Source organism: Centruroides vittatus, unplaced genomic scaffold, assembly GCF_030686945.1.
Source record: "Centruroides vittatus isolate TY-2023 unplaced genomic scaffold, ASM3068694v2 contig_2328, whole genome shotgun sequence".
NCBI classification, from domain to species: Eukaryota; Metazoa; Arthropoda; class Arachnida; order Scorpiones; family Buthidae; genus Centruroides; species Centruroides vittatus.
Window position 1 is genome coordinate 124,223 of NW_027121458.1, and position 21,562 is coordinate 145,784.

At 35.3% G+C, this 21,562-nt stretch overlaps 1 protein-coding gene across 2 annotated transcripts in view; it reads right to left on the reverse strand.

Moving 5' to 3' along the window:
- LOC136971108 (zinc finger protein 271-like) overlaps positions 1-21,562 on the reverse strand; it is a 55,729-nt gene that overhangs the window by 32,710 nt on the left and 1,457 nt on the right. For both annotated transcript variants that reach the window (XR_010880097.1, XM_067265586.1), the window contains exons 2-3: positions 19,332-19,471; positions 16,018-16,210 (exon numbers count right to left, since the gene is read on the reverse strand). Coding sequence is in view for 1 of the 2 variants with exons in the window: in XM_067265586.1 (XP_067121687.1) it covers positions 16,018-16,210; positions 19,332-19,471 (333 nt within the window). In the remaining variant the exon portion in view is untranslated. The remainder of the gene's footprint in view (positions 1-16,017; positions 16,211-19,331; positions 19,472-21,562) is intronic.

The window sequence follows — 21,562 nt, forward strand, 5'->3', positions numbered from 1 at the left end:
AACACAATGAAGTGTTTTTGACGTATTTTGAGACCGTTTCGGGCTTTATTAGGCCCCTCCTCAACTTGCACAAAAACACAAGTGTAAGTCTCGACTAAAATAAACTAAGATGAACATTGCCAAGTGTCTGTGTCCACACCTTACAGTGTTTAAGAACCAGCAACAACTACCAACACGGTTTCAAAATACATCAAAAAACAAGTATAAATGGAAACAGCAACGTTCATGTGAGGTTAACCGAGGGTAGGAGACAGAAGATGATTCTTCCCTTCTCTACCTCTTAATGGCTCAAGACCTTGAGGTCCAACCTCATTTGTCGAAAGGATGACTATGGATCGAGCGGTCAACGCCCGTTTTTGAGACAAATCGTTAGGGGAATGCCCTCTTAGGGATCGAGAGGGCAACGAGGGAGTTTGCCTTCAGATGAGGATTGTTGGATCCTGTTCACGTCAGGACCTGACACAAATCTATCAAATTTCTTGCAGATAAATACGCGTTTTTTGGGATCGGAGGAATGACTGATCAAGTGAGCGATCGCGTACTTAGTTCTGGGTTCAAACAGAGGAGATGATAACGGAGGAAGAAACGCACACCACTCTGTAGTTAGATAAAAATACCTGTTTATTTTGGAATGAATAAGGAATACATCAATTGACATAATCGGAAGTGTTAGTTACATTATCGAATCGAATTACTGGACCACGTCTCGATTGACTAGAGAGAGAAAGCTTACAAAACATCGCAAGTAGAGTAAATACCTTGAAATGCAGGTGATACTTTGTTAATCCTTGGATTGTTGACAAAGTCCGAACAACGTAAGTTCGTTGGGATTTGGGGAGTCAAACTGACGTAAGTTCAAATTGAATGATAAAGATGGATGGAATGAATGGCTTCAACGGCGGGTGACGATAATCCACGGCACACACACACTCACTTGACAGTTGTCGAAACTTTTCTCACGGTTACGTCATCGTTCATTTTCCTTTTATTTCAGGTTCTTGGTTTCGAGATTTCACAATGCACGTCAGGGGTGAAAGTCCCTTTTGACCAATGGTGAATTAAAGGACATAATCATTTTTCAACAGTTAACTCATCTTCTACAAGGAAGTATTGCCGTGAGAACGAAGGTTTACGATTGACTTTTATGAGAAAATTTGTCGGGTGTTTTTCCGTTTCTTTGTTTCTGTGGTTGAATTAACTCTAACTTTCTAACATCGATTGGAAAATGGCAAATAAACAAAAGATTTAAATCGAATCTTGTTATTCTTATATTCGGGTCCTCACATCACCGCAGACTTTCTAAAATCGAGCTTACTCTCGACGAGCAAGCTGGATTTTTGTGGAACAGATGAGTTAACGAAGTTGTTCCGGCTCTCTCTCTCTTTATATATATATATTTTTTGTTGTACCACGTCACAGTATTATTTTCTGTTATGTCGGAAGTTATTGACACGGTGTGATTACGTTGTTGATAATTTTATTGGTTATTTACTCTCTCTCTTTTTGAATTAATAACACATTAAAGACATGATGAATGACGCGCTTAGCATGATATTTGTTTGTAAGAAATCACGATTTAAAGGGTTAAAATATGGTTTATTAATATTCAAAAATTTCAAATAATGATTATACAAGGTTATTGGGTAAGCATACATGATATATAATGATGAGTATACATGATTATATACGACGAGTATAGGATTAACAATATTGAAATTCCTCTAAATTAATATAAAAAGGTTGTGGTTATTGAGCTGAAGAAAACCATCTAGACAGTAGAGTGGTTTCGTTAGGGGAGGAGGAATATGAGATGGAAGCGGTTGAGGATCAGTTCGATGGTTGTCTGAAAGTGGTGAGTGGTTAATGGTTGTCGATTTATCGATGATCTGGATTCAGATATTGTAGTCTGCGCTGACTGAGTTGATATGGAGTGGGAGTTAGGAACCCACTGTTCATTGTATGTTTGGGTGAGTTGGATCTCTTCTTGAAAATTGACGTCCTCTGAAGGGAAACAGGAGTATCCCAGAGGTAATACTAAGGTAGCTGGTATATTTTGATTTCGTCGTTGCATTTGTGCAAACGCTATGGCTCCTCGTATGGATGAAACACTAACTTCTGATGGAGTAATCCAGTTAGAGCAAGGGGGAGAGTTTTCGGTATTCCACCATTCACTATCAGAGTCGGTCATCTGTTGAAATTAATGCATTACATTAGAAATGGAAATTACAAATTTGAAGTTGTTTCCTTGACGGAAGAATCGAAGTAAGGATTCAGGTACTTCTAGAAAAGGGATTGTGTTGGATCTAGTCGGTTAGTCCGATGGAATTATAGAGGTCCATTTTAAGGAAATTTCTCCTTTGCGAAGTTTAAGGCTATATTCTAAGCTGATACGATAGAATTGAGTGAAGTTGTGGGTATGTATGGTATAAATTGGTTGGGAAGGATTTCGTTTTCGGACAGTTATGAGAAGTCATTGGTTATAACATTCAGTAATAATTGCACAAGTCCCAGGAGTAGAGACTTGGAAATCGATTCCTACGAAGAGGAATGTGGATTTATTTAGTATCGGAACTTGAGGATGAGCTTGTGTTAAATGGGTTTTGAAGGCAGAATGTTCTCCGGTCCAGACACAGTGATCGTCGAAAAGAGGACAAGTGATGGGTTGGAAAGGACAATGTTGTTCGTGCTCTTGTCTGGTGTTGTTTCGTAACAATTCTGAGCATCCCAGCGGTTGTTTGGAGCAAGGAGCAGTAAGAGTTGAAGCAAGTTGTTCGATAATTAAGCAGCATATATATCCAAGGGGTTCTTGGCATGAGTGGCATACGTCAATTTGTTCTTGACATTGTGAACATACAATATGTCCATTTGAACATATTATATAGATATTATTAAATATTAGGATATTGCCCTGATACATAATGGTTGTTACATGAGTGGAGGTCGATTAGTAGGGGTACAGGTGTGGTTGATAGATGGGGGTCTCGGAAGGTATTTCGGCGAGATTGATGGTCAGATGTCGTCTAAATTGAGGATGTTTATATACTTGTCAATAACATCGATAGATGAGTGCAGAAAAGCATGTGATTCTGATAATGGAGGTGATCACAATTATAGCAGTCAGGGTTGGTGACTGTGGAATAAAGGATAATTGATTCACATTGGAACGTGTTGAGAGAAGTTGTTCCAAATCAAGTTCCATTTTGGTCAAGGAACTGTCAGCTTGTAAGATGTCCTTATCGGAAGGATGTTTAGTCGAATCAAAGGAAAATTTTTCTGTTAATTGCATACAAATTATTTGTAATTCTGTCTCATTGACAATATTCCTTATAAGAGGTATAACAAAATGATGAATACAGTCAAACCTGCTTTTATGCGGTGGATAGGGACCGCATAAAAAAAATTGCACGAAACTTCACGAGTGGCTATAAAAAATATTTTCGCAACACAATTAAAAAAATATTTTTTTATGCGGTCAATAGGGACTGCATAAAAAAAGTCTCACATAGAAAATAACTCAAAACCGTACGAAATAGAATTTATTGACAACAGATGTCAGCACTTGACTGCATCGTCTCGTCTATCGTCTGTTTTACATATTTTTGTCCAGGTGGTGTTTTGTTGACTTAAAAAATAAATTATTTCATTTTTCGCATATTTATGCAATAATATTGCTATACAGTAGAGAGTCGTAAATCGGCACCCTGGTAATCGGAATCGCTGGTAATCGGCACAATTTTCAGTCAGACTGTGTCGTGCTGAATCGAACGTTTTTGATACTAAATTTACTTCTAAAGTATAATTTTCATGTTTTTTATATTCTGCAATATATTTATTTTGTTTGTACAAAGTGCAGAAATAATTTTTAACAATACGATAGCCTCGATTATTATTATAAAAATTTTTGTTAGGCTTAAAATCGACGAAAATTCAACACGAAGCGATACGCAATGGAGAAAAATTTGAACATCGGACAGGTTAATGTATTTTTTCGTACATAATGGGTAATTGGAACAAATGAATAATTGGAACAACCCCAGTCCCCAATTGATTCCGATTTTCGACTCTCTACTGTAATAAGTTCATTTATGCTATAATAAGTTTATTTAGCTATAATAAGTCAACGTGAGACATGACAAATCGCACGAGACTAGTCGCCAACTATACCGCACAAATAAAAAATCGCACAAAAAAAACCGCACAAATAAAAAATCACATAAAAAAATCGCACAAAAAAAACCACACAAATAAAAAATCACATTAAAAAAATCGCACAAAAAAAGACCGCATAAAAACAGGTTTGACTGTATTTTTGATTTGAATAGTAGTTTTTCCTTGGAAGTGAGACGTTAAGATGATTCCCGGAAGATATCCAGTACAAATTTCTGGAAGGGTTAGTATACCTGTATTGTTGATTTTACTAATGGTGATAGGAGTTTCTCTTAGATTGTTAGAAGAACATTTAAGGGTTAAACTCATTGGAGTTGGTACGGAATAGGTCCATGTTCCCTGAATATCAATTCGTCGGAAAATAGGTGCATAGGATCTTACAAGTCATTGTGGACATAGTTTGTTGATAAAATTTTCATTACCTAAGTATAGAGAATATTCACAACTTTGCCTAGATGACTGCCATACAGGAATAGTGGGTGAGCATACTGCGATTGGTGTTGTCTGATATTTAGTTAAGTCGTGGTGTTGTAATAACATATATGATTGTCGATTTCTTGACAAAGCAATTATTGGATACGAGTTATTGCAGTAGACAAAAGCCTCTATGGAGGGATAATATACTGGCAATCTTATTATTTCATATATATCAAAATATCCAGTAGGCATAACAAGAGGAATCTTTGCAAAAACACAAAGTAGTTGTGGTAAGGCCAGTGCAGTAATAGAAGTCCACTGATGGTACTTAAACATAGTTTCTAGTCGAGGGGTTTCCAAGAATGCATATCCCTCAGGTAGATGTGATTGTATTTCCTTAAGAGTTTTTAGTAACATTTCCTTAGGAAGGAAGTAGGTAAAGTTGTTGTCGATTGGCCTTTGTGATCTGTAAGGTATCATTGAGTAAAGTCACTTGGGACTAAAGAAGATGTATGTACTCGTTGTTGGTTTTTGCTAGTTGTGCTATATTCGCATTTAATATTTCAATATCTTCGGTCGTAGCTGCTCCAAAGAGGTTTTTTAAGAGTTTTCCTCCAGCGTTTATTAATCCACGTTTTCCGCAAGTTGTATTAAGTGTAACTAAGGATTTTAAGTCGTCGTAGTCGGTTTCATATCCTGTAAGTGTAGCCTTTAAAAGATTAATTTCGTTGGCCGATAAGGTCCAACGAGAAGTAGGGAGTTCAGTGGAATCTTCCCTTTGTACTTGTCGTTGTATTGGGTTGAGTCATAAATAAGTTCCGTTAGCGAGTAAGTGTAAATGACTGTCAAATACTTGCGAGATGTTGTGTTGCTTCAACTGAGTTTTATTAGTGGCTATTAGCAAATAGTCTATAAATGTAAATTTTAACACTGAAGTGTCAATAATGTAATAAAAAATTATTTTTGAATTCATTTAAAATGGAACATTTGAAAGTGCATGTACGCCATATCATGTTGTGGGAGTTTAAACTCGGCAATAACGCTACAGAAACAACAAAAAAGATTTGCAATGTCTACGGCAGTGGTGTAATTTCAGACAGAGCAGTTCGAAAGTGGTTTACAAAATTTCATTTTGGTGATTTCTCCTTAAAAGATGAAGAAAGACCAGGCCGCTCCTCAGACTTTGACGACGACATTTTAAAGGTCCTGATTGAGCAGAATCCACGGCAAACGACGAGGGAGTTAGCAGAGAAACTGCACACATCCCAATCAACCATCAATCGTCACCTCCAAAAACTAGGAAAAGTAAGCAAGCTGGGAGTTTGGGTTCCACATAACCTCAGTGAACGGAATAAAGCTGACAGAAGGTCGATAGCTGCTACCTTGCTTTCTTGGCAAAAAAGGAATCTTTTTTGGCTAAAATTGTTACGGGAGATGAAAAGTGGATCACATACGAAAATGTTATTCGAAAAAGACAATGGGTTGACAAAAATTATCAGCCACAACCAGACCCTAAGCCCAGTGTGCATGGAAGGAAAATTTTGTTATGTGTATGGTGGGATTGTCGAGGAATTATCCATTTTGAGTTGTTGCCACGCAATGAAACTGTTACTGCAAATGTATACATACAACAGTTAGAGCAACTTCGGCTAAAACTTCATGAAAAGCGTCCTGCACTTGTTAACAGAAAAAAGATCACCTTATTGCATGACAATGCAAGGCCACACACAGTCAAGATTACACAAGAAAAAATTTTGGAGTTTGGCTGGTCTGTTTTGCCTCATCCACCATATTCACCGGACCTGGCACCAACAGATTTCCATCTTTTTCAGGCACTGCAGGATGCTTTACGAGGGCAATGCTTCCAAAATGATGACCAAGTCCAGGAGTTCATCCAGGAGTTTTTTTATTCGAAACCACCAGAATTTTATGCAAGGGGAATTGACAAGTTGCCCGAAAAATGGCAAGAAGTCATTAATAATGATGGTGAATATGTGTTAGATTAAAGTCTATTTTTGTACATTTTATTGGCAAATAAATTTCAGTTTAGAAAACGGAACTTATTTATGACTCAACCTAATACTAAGACGATTAGAAGTTGAATGTGGTTTTTCAACAGGTGTAACTGTTGGTTGAAGTTTTGGAAGGATATATCTAAAATGAGGATCCAATAATTTGTGGTCATAAAAAAGTTTCCTTGATGCATGAAAATGACGCCCTTGTGTACGTTGGGAGTGTCCTTGAATTCGATCGGGGTTGAGTGGAGGATGTAGATGGTTGATACTAATAGAAGAATTCGTAACAGGATTCGGATATGCATAATGGCTGGAGTTCTGTTGATCAAAGAACTCTGAATAAAGGGGAAAAGTTATTAGACGTTGAATAATACAGAATGTATTTAATTTATTAATTTTATGTGAAATTTATAGTTAAATCGAGAGTGGTTGGATTGTGATCCCTTTCTCGAAAGGTCTTATTCCCTTTAAAGAAGGTCGAACAGGTAAGGTTATAATTATTGAGCTCCCTCTTCGTTTACTTGGAATCCCCTCTTTGTTATTTTGGGAAGTTGGCCATTATTTCCTTCTTTTATTGGGCTGGCCTTTCGTTTAGGAATTTGACTTTGTTTAGGGAGTGGGGGGACCCAAGGTCTATCCTCCACTGGGCCTTGACTTCTCAAGGCATAAGATGTAGTTGGTTTGTTCCCTGATAGAAGGTGCAACCTCAGTTTCTTGTTCTTTTTCAGATTTGGATTCAGATATAGATTTGGGTCGGGATTGTGCCATTTCTGCACAGATGAATTCGTCCCAAGGGTCGATGGTGGAAGGTGGTTCCTCCGAAAGGGAAGATTGTTGGATAGTTGTGGTAGTCGAAGGTTGGTTTACAAGTTCTTTCTGGTTGAATTCCTGTCGAGCGATAACATGTTTGAGACGATTCGCATGCACTTGAATTTGTTTTTTTGTATCTATATTTTCAATGCTAAAAGTGACGGGACTCAATTCAGCCACAATTCGAAATGGTTCTGACCAACGAGGTGCCAATTTACGTTTTAGTCCAATAGGTATGGTGACCTCGTTGAGAAATACTCAGTCACCTACATGATATGTGGGTATTTTATGAGTTTGTCGATGGTGTATTTGTCGTTCTTGAGCAGCTTGCTCGGCATGTTTCTGTGCTACCTGTTGAGCTTCAGCCATTCGGCATCTAAGTTCTGATGCGCAGTTGTCTGTGACATCATATTTTGTTCGAGTGGGGCTGGTTACTAGATCAAAGGGATAAGTTGGATCTCTCTTGTATAATAAAAAAAAGGACTGTCGTTCGTAGAAGCATGTATGGTTCTGTTATAGGCAAAAAGGGCATAGGGGATCCATTCATCCCAGTTTCGCCAATCCTTGGCAACGTAATGGGCGAGGATGTCGATTAACGTTTTATTGAATCTTTCTACTATTCCATTGCATGCAGGGTGATATGCTGTAGTGAGAAGTCGTTTGATTTGTAATAATTCACACACCTCTTTAAACATTTTAGATATCAAATTAAGTGCTCGACCAGTAAGTAGTTGAATGGGAGTTGAGTGTCTTAAGACAATATGACTAACAAAAGCCTTGGCTATAGTTTGGCTTTGGGTATCTGCTAAAAGTATAGCTTCAGCATATCGACTAAAATGGTCTATAAAGACGAGTATATATTTGTTGCTCCTGGTAGTGACAGGTAAGGGACCTACGATATCCATAGCAGTTCGTTCAAATAATCGTGTTAAAGGAGGAAATAATTGTAATTCCACCTCTTGTCGCTTGTCCTTTCTTTTTTGTATAGCGCAACATTGACAGCTTTGACAATAATTTTTGATATCCTGTTTCTAGTAGGCCAGTAAAACAATGACTGGAGTTTTTGTTGCATCTTCTGAGATCCTACATGACCTCCTATAGGTCATGTAGTTTTTTGATAGATGAATGGATACGTAGAATGTAATGTATGATCAGTATAGATGGAATGACTAATTGATTTAGGGATCTTCCTTGTGGGGAAGGTAGTTCATGATACAACACTCCCTCTTCATCAAGGAAATAGCATTCTAAATCTTTTGAATCATCTCCGTCTTCTAGGCGTTGGATAATGAATTTCCACTTCTCCTCTCGTCTTTGGAACTCCCCGATTTGTGATTTTGAATAAATGGGATCAACGTTGTTGATTGTAGAAATATGTCGAACAGGGATTCAGCTTAACGCGTCCACGTTTTTATGACAACTTCCTGCCTTATGTTTAATGTTGAAATTGAATTCCTGCAAGAAAATGATCCATCAGGCTACTCGCGAGTTTGTTGTAAAGTCTTTGCTGCTAATTAATCACCTCAACGGACAATGATCTGTTACTATAGTAAACTTCCTCCCATACAGGTATGGTTTGAAGTATTTTATAGCCCAAACTACAGCTAAGCACTCCTTCTCAGTCGTGCTGTAATTCCTTTCGGGTTTCCGAAGCATCCTACTAATATAGGCTATAGGTTTTTTTCCATTCCCATCCTTGTGGGATAAAACTGCCCCTATTGCTTCGTTCATCCGTAAAGCATCCGTCGAAAGTATAAATGGTGTCGCAAAATCGGGAGATTTCAAAAGCGGAGCTGAAGTGACTATTTCCTTTAACAATTAAATCAGCTACTGGAAAAATAAACTATTAAAAAACAAAAACCTTAATGTTTAACATGCGCATGCGCAGTTTTGTTAGTTTCTAATATACGACGGCATTTTTTACTTTGGAATTATTTTTGAATTTTAAATATTTGTATTGCTTGTGTTCTATTTTTTCTGCATTCTTTTTTGTTTAAGTTCGTTGTAACTGATGATGACTGTTTAAAACAGTCGAAAACGTTATTATTAAATAGTTTTTATTGCTGGAAACATTAAGGTTTTTGTTTTTTAATAATTTTTACTATTTCCTTTAGTCTTTCGAAACTACGTTCCTGTTCTTCCCTCCCACTGAAACTTGGTATCCTTTTTTAGTAGGTCAGTGGTTTTGCTATTTTAGTGTATGAATCGATATGTCGTCTATAATATCCCATTAATCCGAGGAAAGACTTTATGTCGTGTTCATTTGTTGGCTGGGGAAACTGTAAAATGCATTTGATTTTATCTGGATCTGATCTGATTCCTTCCTCCAAGACAGCGTGTCCGAGGAATTTTATCTGTCGCTGAAGGAAGTGACACTTTATCGGTTTTAGCTTTAGTCCTGCATCTGCGAGTCTCTAGAAAATTTGTTCTAGACAAATCAAGTGAGTTTGGAAGTCTGGACTGAAGGTCAGTATGTCGTCCATGTAGACCAGACAAATTTTCCCTTTTAGACCATGTAGTATAAAATCAGCAGCCCATTGCCAAGATGCTGGGGCTCCATAAAGCCCCATCGCCATACGGTTCCATTGGTAATAACCGTCGGGCCTTGAGAAGGAGGATTTTTCATTGTCTCGCAACCCCAACTGCCAGAAACCTGACAGGGTATCCATGGTGGAAAAGTATTTCGCTTGTCCGATTAGGCTAAGTGCTTCTTGCACGAGTGGTAAGGGATAAGGATGTCTTTGTTATCTTATTTAATTTCCGATAGTCTACAACGAGACGCCATGTTTGATCACGTTTCCTCACCAGGAGAGCGGGAGCCAACCAGGATGACTTCGAATGTTCTATTATACCTTGGTCTAAAAGTCCGTCGATGACTTTATTCATTTGTTCCCACTGTGCATAAGGTATTTGATAAGGTGGCTGATATATGGGTGTAGCATCTCCGGTGCGTATTTCATGTTCCACGATCGTGCAGTATCCCAAGTCATAGTCGTTGACGGCAAATACGTGTTTATACTTATATAATAAGTCTAATAAAGGTTTCTTTTTGTCCTTCCCTATGTTAGACCAATCGAATAAATGACCAAATTTTTGTTTGTTTAGAATTGTAGTTGAGGGTTGGGCATTAGTGATTGGGTTGATGTTCGGAGGTTCTGTTTCTTCTACTGCCTCATGAAAAGTTCCAATGCAGTCGCCTTTAGATAATTTTCGAGGTTGAGTAGATAAGTTTGCTATCCGAACTGGGACTCAACCACCCCTTGTCATTTTGACTACAGAATTGACTCCCACAATATCTTCTCAATTATTTATTTCTGCTTCTATAACTCTTATCTCACCTTCTGTTTTATTCTGGAGATCTTTGCTCTGACAAAAATCTCTGATCTGGGAGGAATATTACAATCTGTCGCCAATAATACTTGTCAGATTAGTCCCTCTTTGATGGGGTTCATTAAAACAGATGTTGTTTTTTCATTTTGTGTGGGTGGTTTATAAACAACTTGGATTAGTTTACCTCTGTGATTTCGTTTTTTGCTTTTCTGGCTTGGCATTATCCTTTCTACTCCTGCTTTCTGGAAATCTACATCCTCTCCTCCTCGAAATATTATTCTCTCCCATGCCAAATCTATAATGAGGCCTTGAGCTTTGATTATATCTCGTCCCAACAGGACATCGAATTGATAAAGTATTTGATCTTCTACTACGTAACATGAGCACGAAAATTGTAAGGGTCCTATTAAGAAGCGGAACAACATAGCTCCATATGTTCTGATTCCGTGTCCTGTGACGCTTTAAAATAGTACCTTTCTTTCCCTCTGCTCGAATCTGAGTTTAGTCGCTTGTTGAGCGAAGGATCAAGATAAAAGGGTTACCATGGACCCTGTGTCTATGGCCAGTCAAGCCGGGTAATCATCGATTGAATAACATAAGCTAGGTTCAAAGTTTCGGGCCACTATTCCTACTCCTATTCAAGGTTTAAATTCTCTGTGCCTACCGACAGTTTGTATTTTGTGAATTCGTCCGGGAGGAGAATGAAGAACTTATACCATCATTACTAAATTTTCCGCTATTTCTTCGCTAGCTCATGTTATTGATTCTCCCCTGCGGTAGGGGTTGAGGTTGAGATTGGATCTGTCGTGATTGAGATCAGGTTGTTTGTTCACTTGAGCGATTGTTTCTTTCCAATCGGGTTTGTTGCCTTCCGCCTCATGTTCCTCCGCCATAAAAGTTGGGTCGAAAATAACCACGTCTCTCTGCTGGGGGTGGGTAGTATTGTCTCCCTCTATTCGCCGATTGCATTCCTCTCCACTGCCAATTTTCCTCCTTGTATTTTAGTTCATTCAATTGCTTTTGTAAATGCACTATCATTGCGGTTAGATTGCTATCTGTGTGTTCAGGGTTATCAATCGTTCTAACTATTCCTTGAGGGGTTTCTGTTAATTGGAGCACCGTCTCTTCCCAAATGGCCGCTTTAACTGCATTTTCAAATGTTTCAGGACTTTTGGACATTACAGTATGTTTAATTTTATCATTAAGACCGCTTACAAATTGGACAAGTAGTCTCTCGTCTCGTTCTTTAGTCTGACATTGCTTGATTATTTCCGTTTCTCGCACATCGGCTCCTGTCTGTTCGAGTATCATTTCTGAAACTAGGCCTTGCAGCTGAACCACGTATGTTTGTACATCCTCCTCGTGTTTTGGTGTACACGCATAGAATTTTTGAAGTCTAAGTGCATATGGCTCCTTTTCAAATCGCCATGTCATTTGTTGTTTGAACTCATCGTACGTGTTGATCGCTCGCATTCGCTCGTCTTTCCACGCAAAATCTCTTGCTATGCCTGTTAGTTTTAGCTTCGCAACTCCGAGACATTGCACTTTTGTCCATCCTGTCAGTTTCGCTATTTCATCTAGTGAGTCAAAGAAGTCCCTGATACGCAATTCGGATGTGTCTCCCGAAAATGAGGAAGTTAGGGGAATCATTCCCGACATTCCAGGGAATGCGCTTCCTCCTGGATTACCGTCTCCAGTTGCCTCCATTCTCGATTCTTAGAATCGCCGGAAAAGATGTATGGGGGGTGAGATATCGAAATCGAATCGAAACAATCCCACTTCTGACCAACAAGTGTGAAGTTAACCGAGGGTAGGAGATAGAAGATGATTCTTCCCCTCTCTACCTCTTAACGGCTCAAGACCTTGAGGTCCGACCTCATTTGTCGAAAGGATGACTAGGGATCGAGCAGTCAACGTTTGCCTTCGGATGAGGATTGTTGGATCTTGTTTACATCAGGACCTGACACAAATCTATCAAATTTCTCATGGATAGATACGCGTTTTTCGAGATCGGAGGAATGACTGATCAAGTGAGCGATCGCGTACTTAGTTCCGGGTTCGAACAGAGGAGATGATAATGGAGGAAGAAACGCACACCACTCTGTAGTTAGATAAAAATACCCGTTTATTTTGGAATGAATAAGGAATACATCAATTGACATAATTGGAAGTGTTATTTACATTATCGAATCAAATTACTCGATTGACTAGAGAGAGAAAGCTTACAAAACATCGCGGTAGAGTAAATACCTTGAAATGCAGGTGATACTTTGATAATCCTTGGATTGTTGACAAAGTCCGAAGAACGTAAGTTCGTTCGGATTTGGGGAGTCAAATTGACGAAAGTTCAAATCGAATGATAAGGATGGATGGGATGAACGGCTTCAACGGCGGGAGACAATAATCCACGGCACATACACACTCACTTGACAGTTGTCGAAACTTTTCTCGCCGTTACATCATCGTTCGTTTTCTTTTATTTCGGGTTCTCGGTTTCGAGATTTCACAAGGGGTGAAAGTCCCTTTTGACCAATGGTGAATTAAAGGACAATCATTTTTCAACAGTTAACTCATCTTCTACAAGGAAGTATTGCCGTGGGAACGAAGGTTTACGATTGACTTTTATGAGAAAATTTGTCGGGTGTTTTTCCGTTTCTTTGTTTCTGTGGTTGAATTAACTCTAACTTTCTAACATCGGTTGGAAAATGGCAAATAAACAAAAGATTTAAATTGAATCTCGTTATTCTTATATTCGGGTCCTCACATCCATCAAAAGAGAATGCATATGACAAATAGCAAAGATAATGGATATTTGTATGTATTATATTTTAGTTGGCTGAGGAGGGGCTAATAAAGCCTGAAACTTGCACAAAAACACAAGTGTAAGTCTCAACTAAAATAAACTAAGATGAACATTGCCAAGTGTCTGTGTGTCCACACCTTATAGTGTTTAAGAACCAACAATGAAGTGTTATAAATTAAGACACTTTGCAGTTTTCTCATATTTTTTTCAGTTGATATATGTGAAATTATACACGTTTCATGCTCCCAAGCCCCTCATCAGCCAACTAAAATATTAAAGAAGTATACAACATATATATAATATACACAATTTACACATATATAATATACAAATGAGGGGCTTGGGAGCCCGAAACATGTATAATTTCATACATATCAACTGAAAAAAAGATGAGAAAATCACCAAGTGTCTTAATTTATAACACTTCAATGTGTTTGAAGCAACAAAGTTTGCAGCATGGTTTCAGATTATTAAAAGAAAACCAGCATATATGTATAAAATAGATACACAAAATACTATTTATAAATCATAAAATAATTTATTCCAAAATAATTCTTGATATATATATTATTATATCATTTGTTACCATTTATTGAAGACAAATTTGCATCCTAATATGGTAGATGAGATTGTTAATTTATACATAAAAGAATTAAATCTTGACTGAATATTTGATACTGCCAAACGCAAGGCAGCTTCATTTCTCAGTTAACAGACATTCTGATTTTATAATCGTCAATGCTGAAAATGAGACTTCGCATAAATATGTAGTGTAAAATTTTTACTGTTACCAAATTTCCATAATCCTCTTTGGAGTCATAATCCACAGTTTAAGAATCCCTGTTCTAGATCATATACGTAACAAGTCAATTCCATTAATACAGGGTGAGTTTTTTTCTTGAGACAATGAAATAAGTTAATTGAATCTCATTATTTTGGGAAAAAGGTATAGACAAAAGTTGTAGGGTTGAAGGGCCAATCAATTGGTGACCTTGACCTTGACCTTTGAGGTCATTCGAGGGTCAAGTCTATTTTTTTTCAATGAAAACACATATTTTTGATCTGGCAATGGAAAGAGCGGGAAATTTTCCAACTGGATATACTTTTGACCTTATGGTCTAGGTCACAGGTCAAGATTATTTTAAGGTTTACATTATAAGCTTTTTCTAATGGGAAACCATACTGGGGTACTCAAGGTCATGGCTGATTGTGAAATTTCCTGCTCTTTCCATGTAAATGTAACTGTTATCTCCCTGCCTATTCTAGTAATAAAAAGTATGGTATCCCATTAGTAAAAGCTTATAATATAAACCTTAAAATAATCTTGACCTGTGACCTAGACCATAAGGTCAAAGGTATATCCAGTTGCTTTTTATTCAATGAGAACACACATTTTTGACCCTCGAATGACCTTGAAGGTCAAGGTCACCAATTGATTGGCCCTTGAACCCTACACCTTTTGTCTATACCTTTTTCCCAAAATAATGAGATCCAATTAAGTTATTTCATTGTCTCAAGATAAAAAACTCGCCCTGTATCAATAAAAAAACTCATCAATAAAAAAAATGCTCAGTCATAGTGTTTTTCTTTTTTTTTTTGTGTTATCATAGCTCTACCACATGTCTAATGTTAAAGTACCAACTTTGACCCTTAATATCTTCATGACCAATGAACAATTTTGTATGAAATTTAAATTAATTAATCTCCATGATGAGTACTATAGAGGTCATTAATTTTGAATAAATTTATTGGATCATTTTGGATTTATCACCAAGTTACCAAACAATCTGGGAGGAGTCTGCATATATTTAATAGTTTGTTTGAGAGGTGATCATCTCCTACTTGTCCTTTTAAAATATTTAAAAATATTGAGTATTTATAAAATAATAGTCCATTTTTTAAATTTTATTGGCATATTGGTTAATCAGTTATCACGTGACAAGACTTAATGCAAGCTATGACATGACTATCAAGAATATAGAATTATCATGAAAGCTATTGTATTATGAAGTTATTGATGACTTAAAAATACTTGAAGCCCAATAAAAAAAACTGGTGAAACCGGTTGAAAACTAAAACTCAGCAAAAACATTTAAGTAAAGAAAACTTTTTGAAAATTATTGTACAAGAATACTGAGGGCAGATTTGGGGTAAGACTCCTGTAGTTTTAGACTGTGTTACATGTAAATAAAGTGTATATACACTTTATTTATATGTAACACAGTCTAAAACTATAGGACATTTTGAATAAAGCATTGTAACCATATTGATAAATCAGAAAAACAAGCATTGTCACAGAAAAAGGTTTGAGCTATACTCACTGCCTTAAAATTGTTGCACCTACAATAATTTGGCTGAACATTAGAGAACTTTGAGCAATATTAGTGAAAAAACTTTAACATCAATGTATGTATTTTTTTTAGACATCCAGTATTTATTTTTTAAATTAAAGTTTCAAAAAATAACTTTAAATACCTTTATTATTTTCTTGAGTAATCACATTGTCATTTACTTCTACTTTGAAGAGAGTTGAATCTTGATATGTTTCGTAATGAGGTAATATTGAAGTAAACTGATCTTGTTGCAAGAAATCTTCTGTTTTAAAGTTATCATTTTCATAGGAATTGCTGTTACCATTCATAAGAATGATCTCTTCAGTACTCTGTAACTGTTTGAATAATTATAATAATAATAATAATAAAAGTTTATACATACTTGATGTAATTGAAAGAAAAATTTTCTTAAAACTCATTTAAAGTTTGAAATTATACAAATAATATCTAGTTAAACATAGAAAATCTATTCAGTTGATACATTTACATTTAAAATACTCAGAATCTTTTTATAAATTAAATTAGATAACTCAATAGTGATATTTTCAAAATCTTCAATTTCTATTTTAACCAAACTGCTTATAATAATTCAATAAAGTTAAGTTAAACATGCCAAGCATATTCAAAACAATACTTAGAGCATCAAAATACAAAGAATTTTATAATGTTAGGAAGTCATCAGTAAATGAACTCACTTCGAATATTCAAAAATTCAATTGCTCTTAAAATTTTTGCATTGTCAATGTACAGTACATGATAATAAGAAAGAAACAGCCTATATTGCAGTTAAGTGTGAAGGAAATAAACATTTTTATTAACACAAATAATAACTGGTGATATGCTATCTACACTGTCTATCTATCTGTAGTTGGACATTTCATACATTACAGTGTACATACTCTTATAAATTTTTACTAACCTGATGAAATGGAAAAAAAACTGAATGGACCAAGGAAAATATTGCACAATATTCGGTTATTTTTAAATACAAAGTCTACAAACAAAGATTACATACTGTACAAACAAAGATTACATACTGTACTGTACATATAATAAGTTTCCAGTATTTGATGTCTTTTGATCTTCATACAGTTTATTTACTCTGTTCTAGTCTCACACATATTTTCCTTGATGTCTTTCTCCAACATTTTTCATTATCTTCTTTCCAAGTTTGGTCATTCTCTCACAAGTTTTCAGGTTTCTGTTCCATAGCTATTCTTGGAAATTGTATCCTCACAAAGCCACACCATTACTGCTTCTTTTCTTTTTAATTCCCAATTGTGAAGAACTACACTGTTTAATAATTCTTTCATTTGTTCTAAAAAAAAAAGAAGACAGAACAAATGCATATCTTCTTTATAATGACAAAGATCCAATAGACCCTGACCTGGCCCTTGGAGTATACGAGATACCAGTTAATCTAGGTCTGGAAAACAAAACAAGCAAGTGCATAGGATACACATCCAGAAACCTCCCTACAAGACTTAAACAGCACCAATATGACGTGTGTAAAGTAAAACACGCAACTGCCTTAGCTATGACCACTGTACCAGTCAATACACCAGACTTTAATGAAGCTAAGCTTTTAAAAACAATAGGGGTTCAACAAGAAGGTAAAACTCTTGAAAAAATATGCATATATAAGCACAGTGTTAAGAATGTGTACATAAATCACAAAGATGCTGGTAGTTTATCAGCAGCTTGGAAGTACCTTCTCAATATAGGGAACTGTGTTACCATTATCTCATCTATGCATTTACTTACATTATTTTTATTTTATTTTTAAATTTATTAATTTATTTATTTGCTTTATTTTATTCTGTATATTTACAGCAGGGCTGCACACATGTACTTGTAATTTACCTATTTTCATGTATTTAAATTATTCTTGTTTATAACATATTTTTTTAAACTTTAAAGAATATATATTCGATTTTAAAAAATTTTTGATCCCGATGATGGCTACAAAGATAGCTGAAAATGTTAAATGAATAAAAAATAATTGCTGGAATATCTCAGTATTTACAGTAATACAGTTCATGATCAATATATGGGAATAATAAATAAGATAAAAATTAAATTAATTCCATATTAAGATTACAATACATTCTCAGTATAATTTTTAGTTTCTTTCATAATGAAAATGTAAGGAAGTATAGAGTAGTGTATAAATCTCCAGTACATGATGTTACAAATATTTAGGAGTGGAATTAATCAAGATGGAAGAGATACTTGAGCAATAGGAAATATGATAAAGTAGGAAAAGGCAGTTTAATAGGCCAAGTGGAAGCTGGAGGAATGCCAAAATCAGAAAGTTGAATTTTTATCATTAATTTCCCTTAATCCTTTTCAATCAGTATTTTACTTTGTGTTGTCTGCCATACTGATCTATAGATAATACAGACATAACAATCGTCCTCATTTTCTATTGGCTAGCAACTCCAATTTCTGCATACGACAACAGAAGCAAAAATATTTTTAAAATCCAATTTTCTGGATTCTTTCTATGCTACAGAGATGGAAAGTATTTCTGATTTTTGCTTCTATGTTATTTTTCACATATTAACTATTCACTAGATTAACTAGCCAAGTAATCAGTGAAATTGACTGAGCAAAACACTCAGGTAAGAAGGCCTGCGTTGGACATTGAATACAATGTAATATTCTGAAATATTGCATTTTCACTCCAACAGAAATGAAGCCTTTATCCTAAATTCATACTTATCTAACAATGTATGTTTGTCTGCAGAAATTTGGCTTTCTATTACACTGTACCTTCGAAAGAGCAGATGTGATCCTTTCATTATATCAGAATCTATAAAACTGAGCGTCAATAATATAATCGCAACTATCTAGTAAATTGCATGCAATTATATTGTTTAATATTCAATTATGTATACTAATGTCAACAGATTGTTAAGTACATTTTTACAGATTTATCAATGGATACTATGGTTCAAATTACATACACAAACCAATATTTAATAAATATATTTTAACTTTCGTATTAAATAAGACATGACCAAACATTGAAAAGAAATGTTTAAATGAGTAGATTAATTTTAAAACAGTAAAAATTTCTTTGAATGTCTTGGAAATGCTACAACGTGATAAGAGTATCAATGACTACCATAAAGAAGAAACAGGTTGCTTTCTTTAGGTCACCTATTATATCACAAAAGTCTCCAGAGATAATTTCTAAAAGGAAAAACAGTGGAAAGAAAAAAAGAAAGACCGAGAATAAACTTAACTAAACTTTGAGGATGGTGCCAGAGAAGCACAACATAGAGAATGGTGGAATGTAATGGCAGTCAACCTCCTGATAGGAGATGACACATAGGATGGATGAATCAATAAATCATGAATCAGACAAATATAACTGTAATTTAATTTTGTAGAAATATATGATTTTTATCTGTTTTTCTAACAGTGAACGTAAGTCAAATCTTTACTCACTTTTATATCATCATCTGTTTCAATTTTCATCATTGTCTTGACATCTTCAAAATCAAATTCCAAATTCTGTCGGGGAGAGCTCTCTTCATATCCAACCCAGCTGGGTTCCTTCTTAATATTATGCCTTATTTCTTCAAAACCTAAAAGGAAAAAAAAAAATTTTTGAAATTATAAAAAAAAAACTTCTACGCTTAAAAGAAATTAAGATAGTGAAATATGTAAAAGCTGAATTTCGTGTAGATATTTGGCTAAGTTTCAGAACATAGTTACAATAATTTTCAGTATACTTTATAAATGAAGATTATTTACAGCAAGATAGCTGAGATGATTAATGCATCAATGTACAGTTATGGGAAAACTGAGATCAAATCTGGATGGCAACCAAGCCCAAAAATTTTTCAAGGGTGATCTGTCCCAGATATGTCAGATCCTGCTTCTCAACAGGCCATATCCATTTCAGATCTAGTCGAACCCAGTTGGAAAAAGACCACCAGTGCCTAAAGAACATAATAAGTTAAAAATAAAAAACCCAAATTACCAATTTAATCTTTGATAACAAATTCTAAAGCGGAATGCAGTAACTCCCGACTCTGTGAACTTTCACAGAAATGAAAAGTGCAATATTTCCCAATTTCACAGTGTCGTAAATTGAAATTATGCTCTTGGAAATGACATCTGAAGTACCTAAATGGGTAACAAAAAATATGGTACTTAAAAAGGTTATTTTAAATAACTCTCTTTAACTTTTTAATACAATGAGATACTAAAAATAAACTCTTAACTTCCTCTTAAACAACATGATTATTTTTGTAAACAAATCTTAAGATCTATAACAACTGGAAAAAATCATTTGAATACAACCAGTTCTTCAAAATTTTAGAACATTTTAACTTTGTTTTTATTTTTTGCTTTAGGTTAGTGTTTATCAATGTTTTTAGAATAGTTGCACCCTAACATGGTCATTTTTCTTGTGGCATCCCTGCTTCTTTATCAATATAAGTTATCGTGCTTTTTATACTTTCAGTAGTATACACTTAAGAAGCATCAGAGACCAATGAGTGCTTGTATGGAGCCCAGGAATAGCAGTGCGTCCCTTTTGCCATTTTTTCTTTGAACAAATGAAACATGTTGAATGTTTAGTAATAAAATGTAGTCTTAAAAATTTTACTTTTTCTTAGTAAAAATAACATATAGGCGCAATAATTTACAAGAGTATGACCTGCAATAGGCCACTCAGTTTTCTCCAGGACCAGGGAAAAATCCTTGGCTCACCTGACAGCCTCGAAAGTATTACGGTGCTATTTAACACTATTTTGCAGCACTCTAAAAGTGTCTGTTTGGCATCCTAGCAGGCTAAATTGTATAAGGAATCAACATATAAGAGCACAAATAAAAGTGAGTACATCAAACATCCCAAAGCCTGATATATATGTACAGACACATAACCAAATGTTTGCCTTAAATAATAGCACTATAAATCCACTATTTTAATGATTAACATTAAGTAATTTGCTACTAGAGATAGATGTTAGACACCATCTCTTATCTAAATTAATAATTATAATTTTAATAATTTAGAATCATTTTCTACTAGAAGTAGATGTTAGGCGCTATCATAAGAGATGGCGCCTAATGTCTACCTCTAGTGACAAATTACTTACTGTTAGTGTTAATCATTAAAATAGAAGATTTAAAGTCCAATTAGTTAAGGCAATTGTTTCGTCACATACAAATAAAAATAAATATAGAAATTTGGGAAGTTTATAAAAATAGAACTGCTTAATTAAGAAAACAGATTCTACATTTATTTGTTAGGAAACATTTTTGGCACTTAAGCAGCCATTTTCAACTATGTAAAATACAAAGAACAGTTTTGTGTGTAAATTGTACACGGTGTCCCAAAAGTCTCCATACATACAAAGGTGAAATGTAACTTTGTTCACAAAACATTAAAATGTCAGCATTAAGATTTTTGTCAGTGGTTTGACGGAGTAAGGCAATGGAACACAGGGGTGATCTGCCATTGGGATAACTTCTAGCAGAACTTCTTGTGGAAACTGGATTCTGTTTAGTTGTTAACCCTTTCCCGGCCAGGGTACTGATCTATCGTTACTCTAATTGTTTCGCAAAACGGCCAGGGTACCGCTTCATCGTTACCCTGTTAAAAATCGATTTTTATAAAATTTATCGACAACAGATGTCAGCACTTGACAGTATCGTCTTGTTTATCA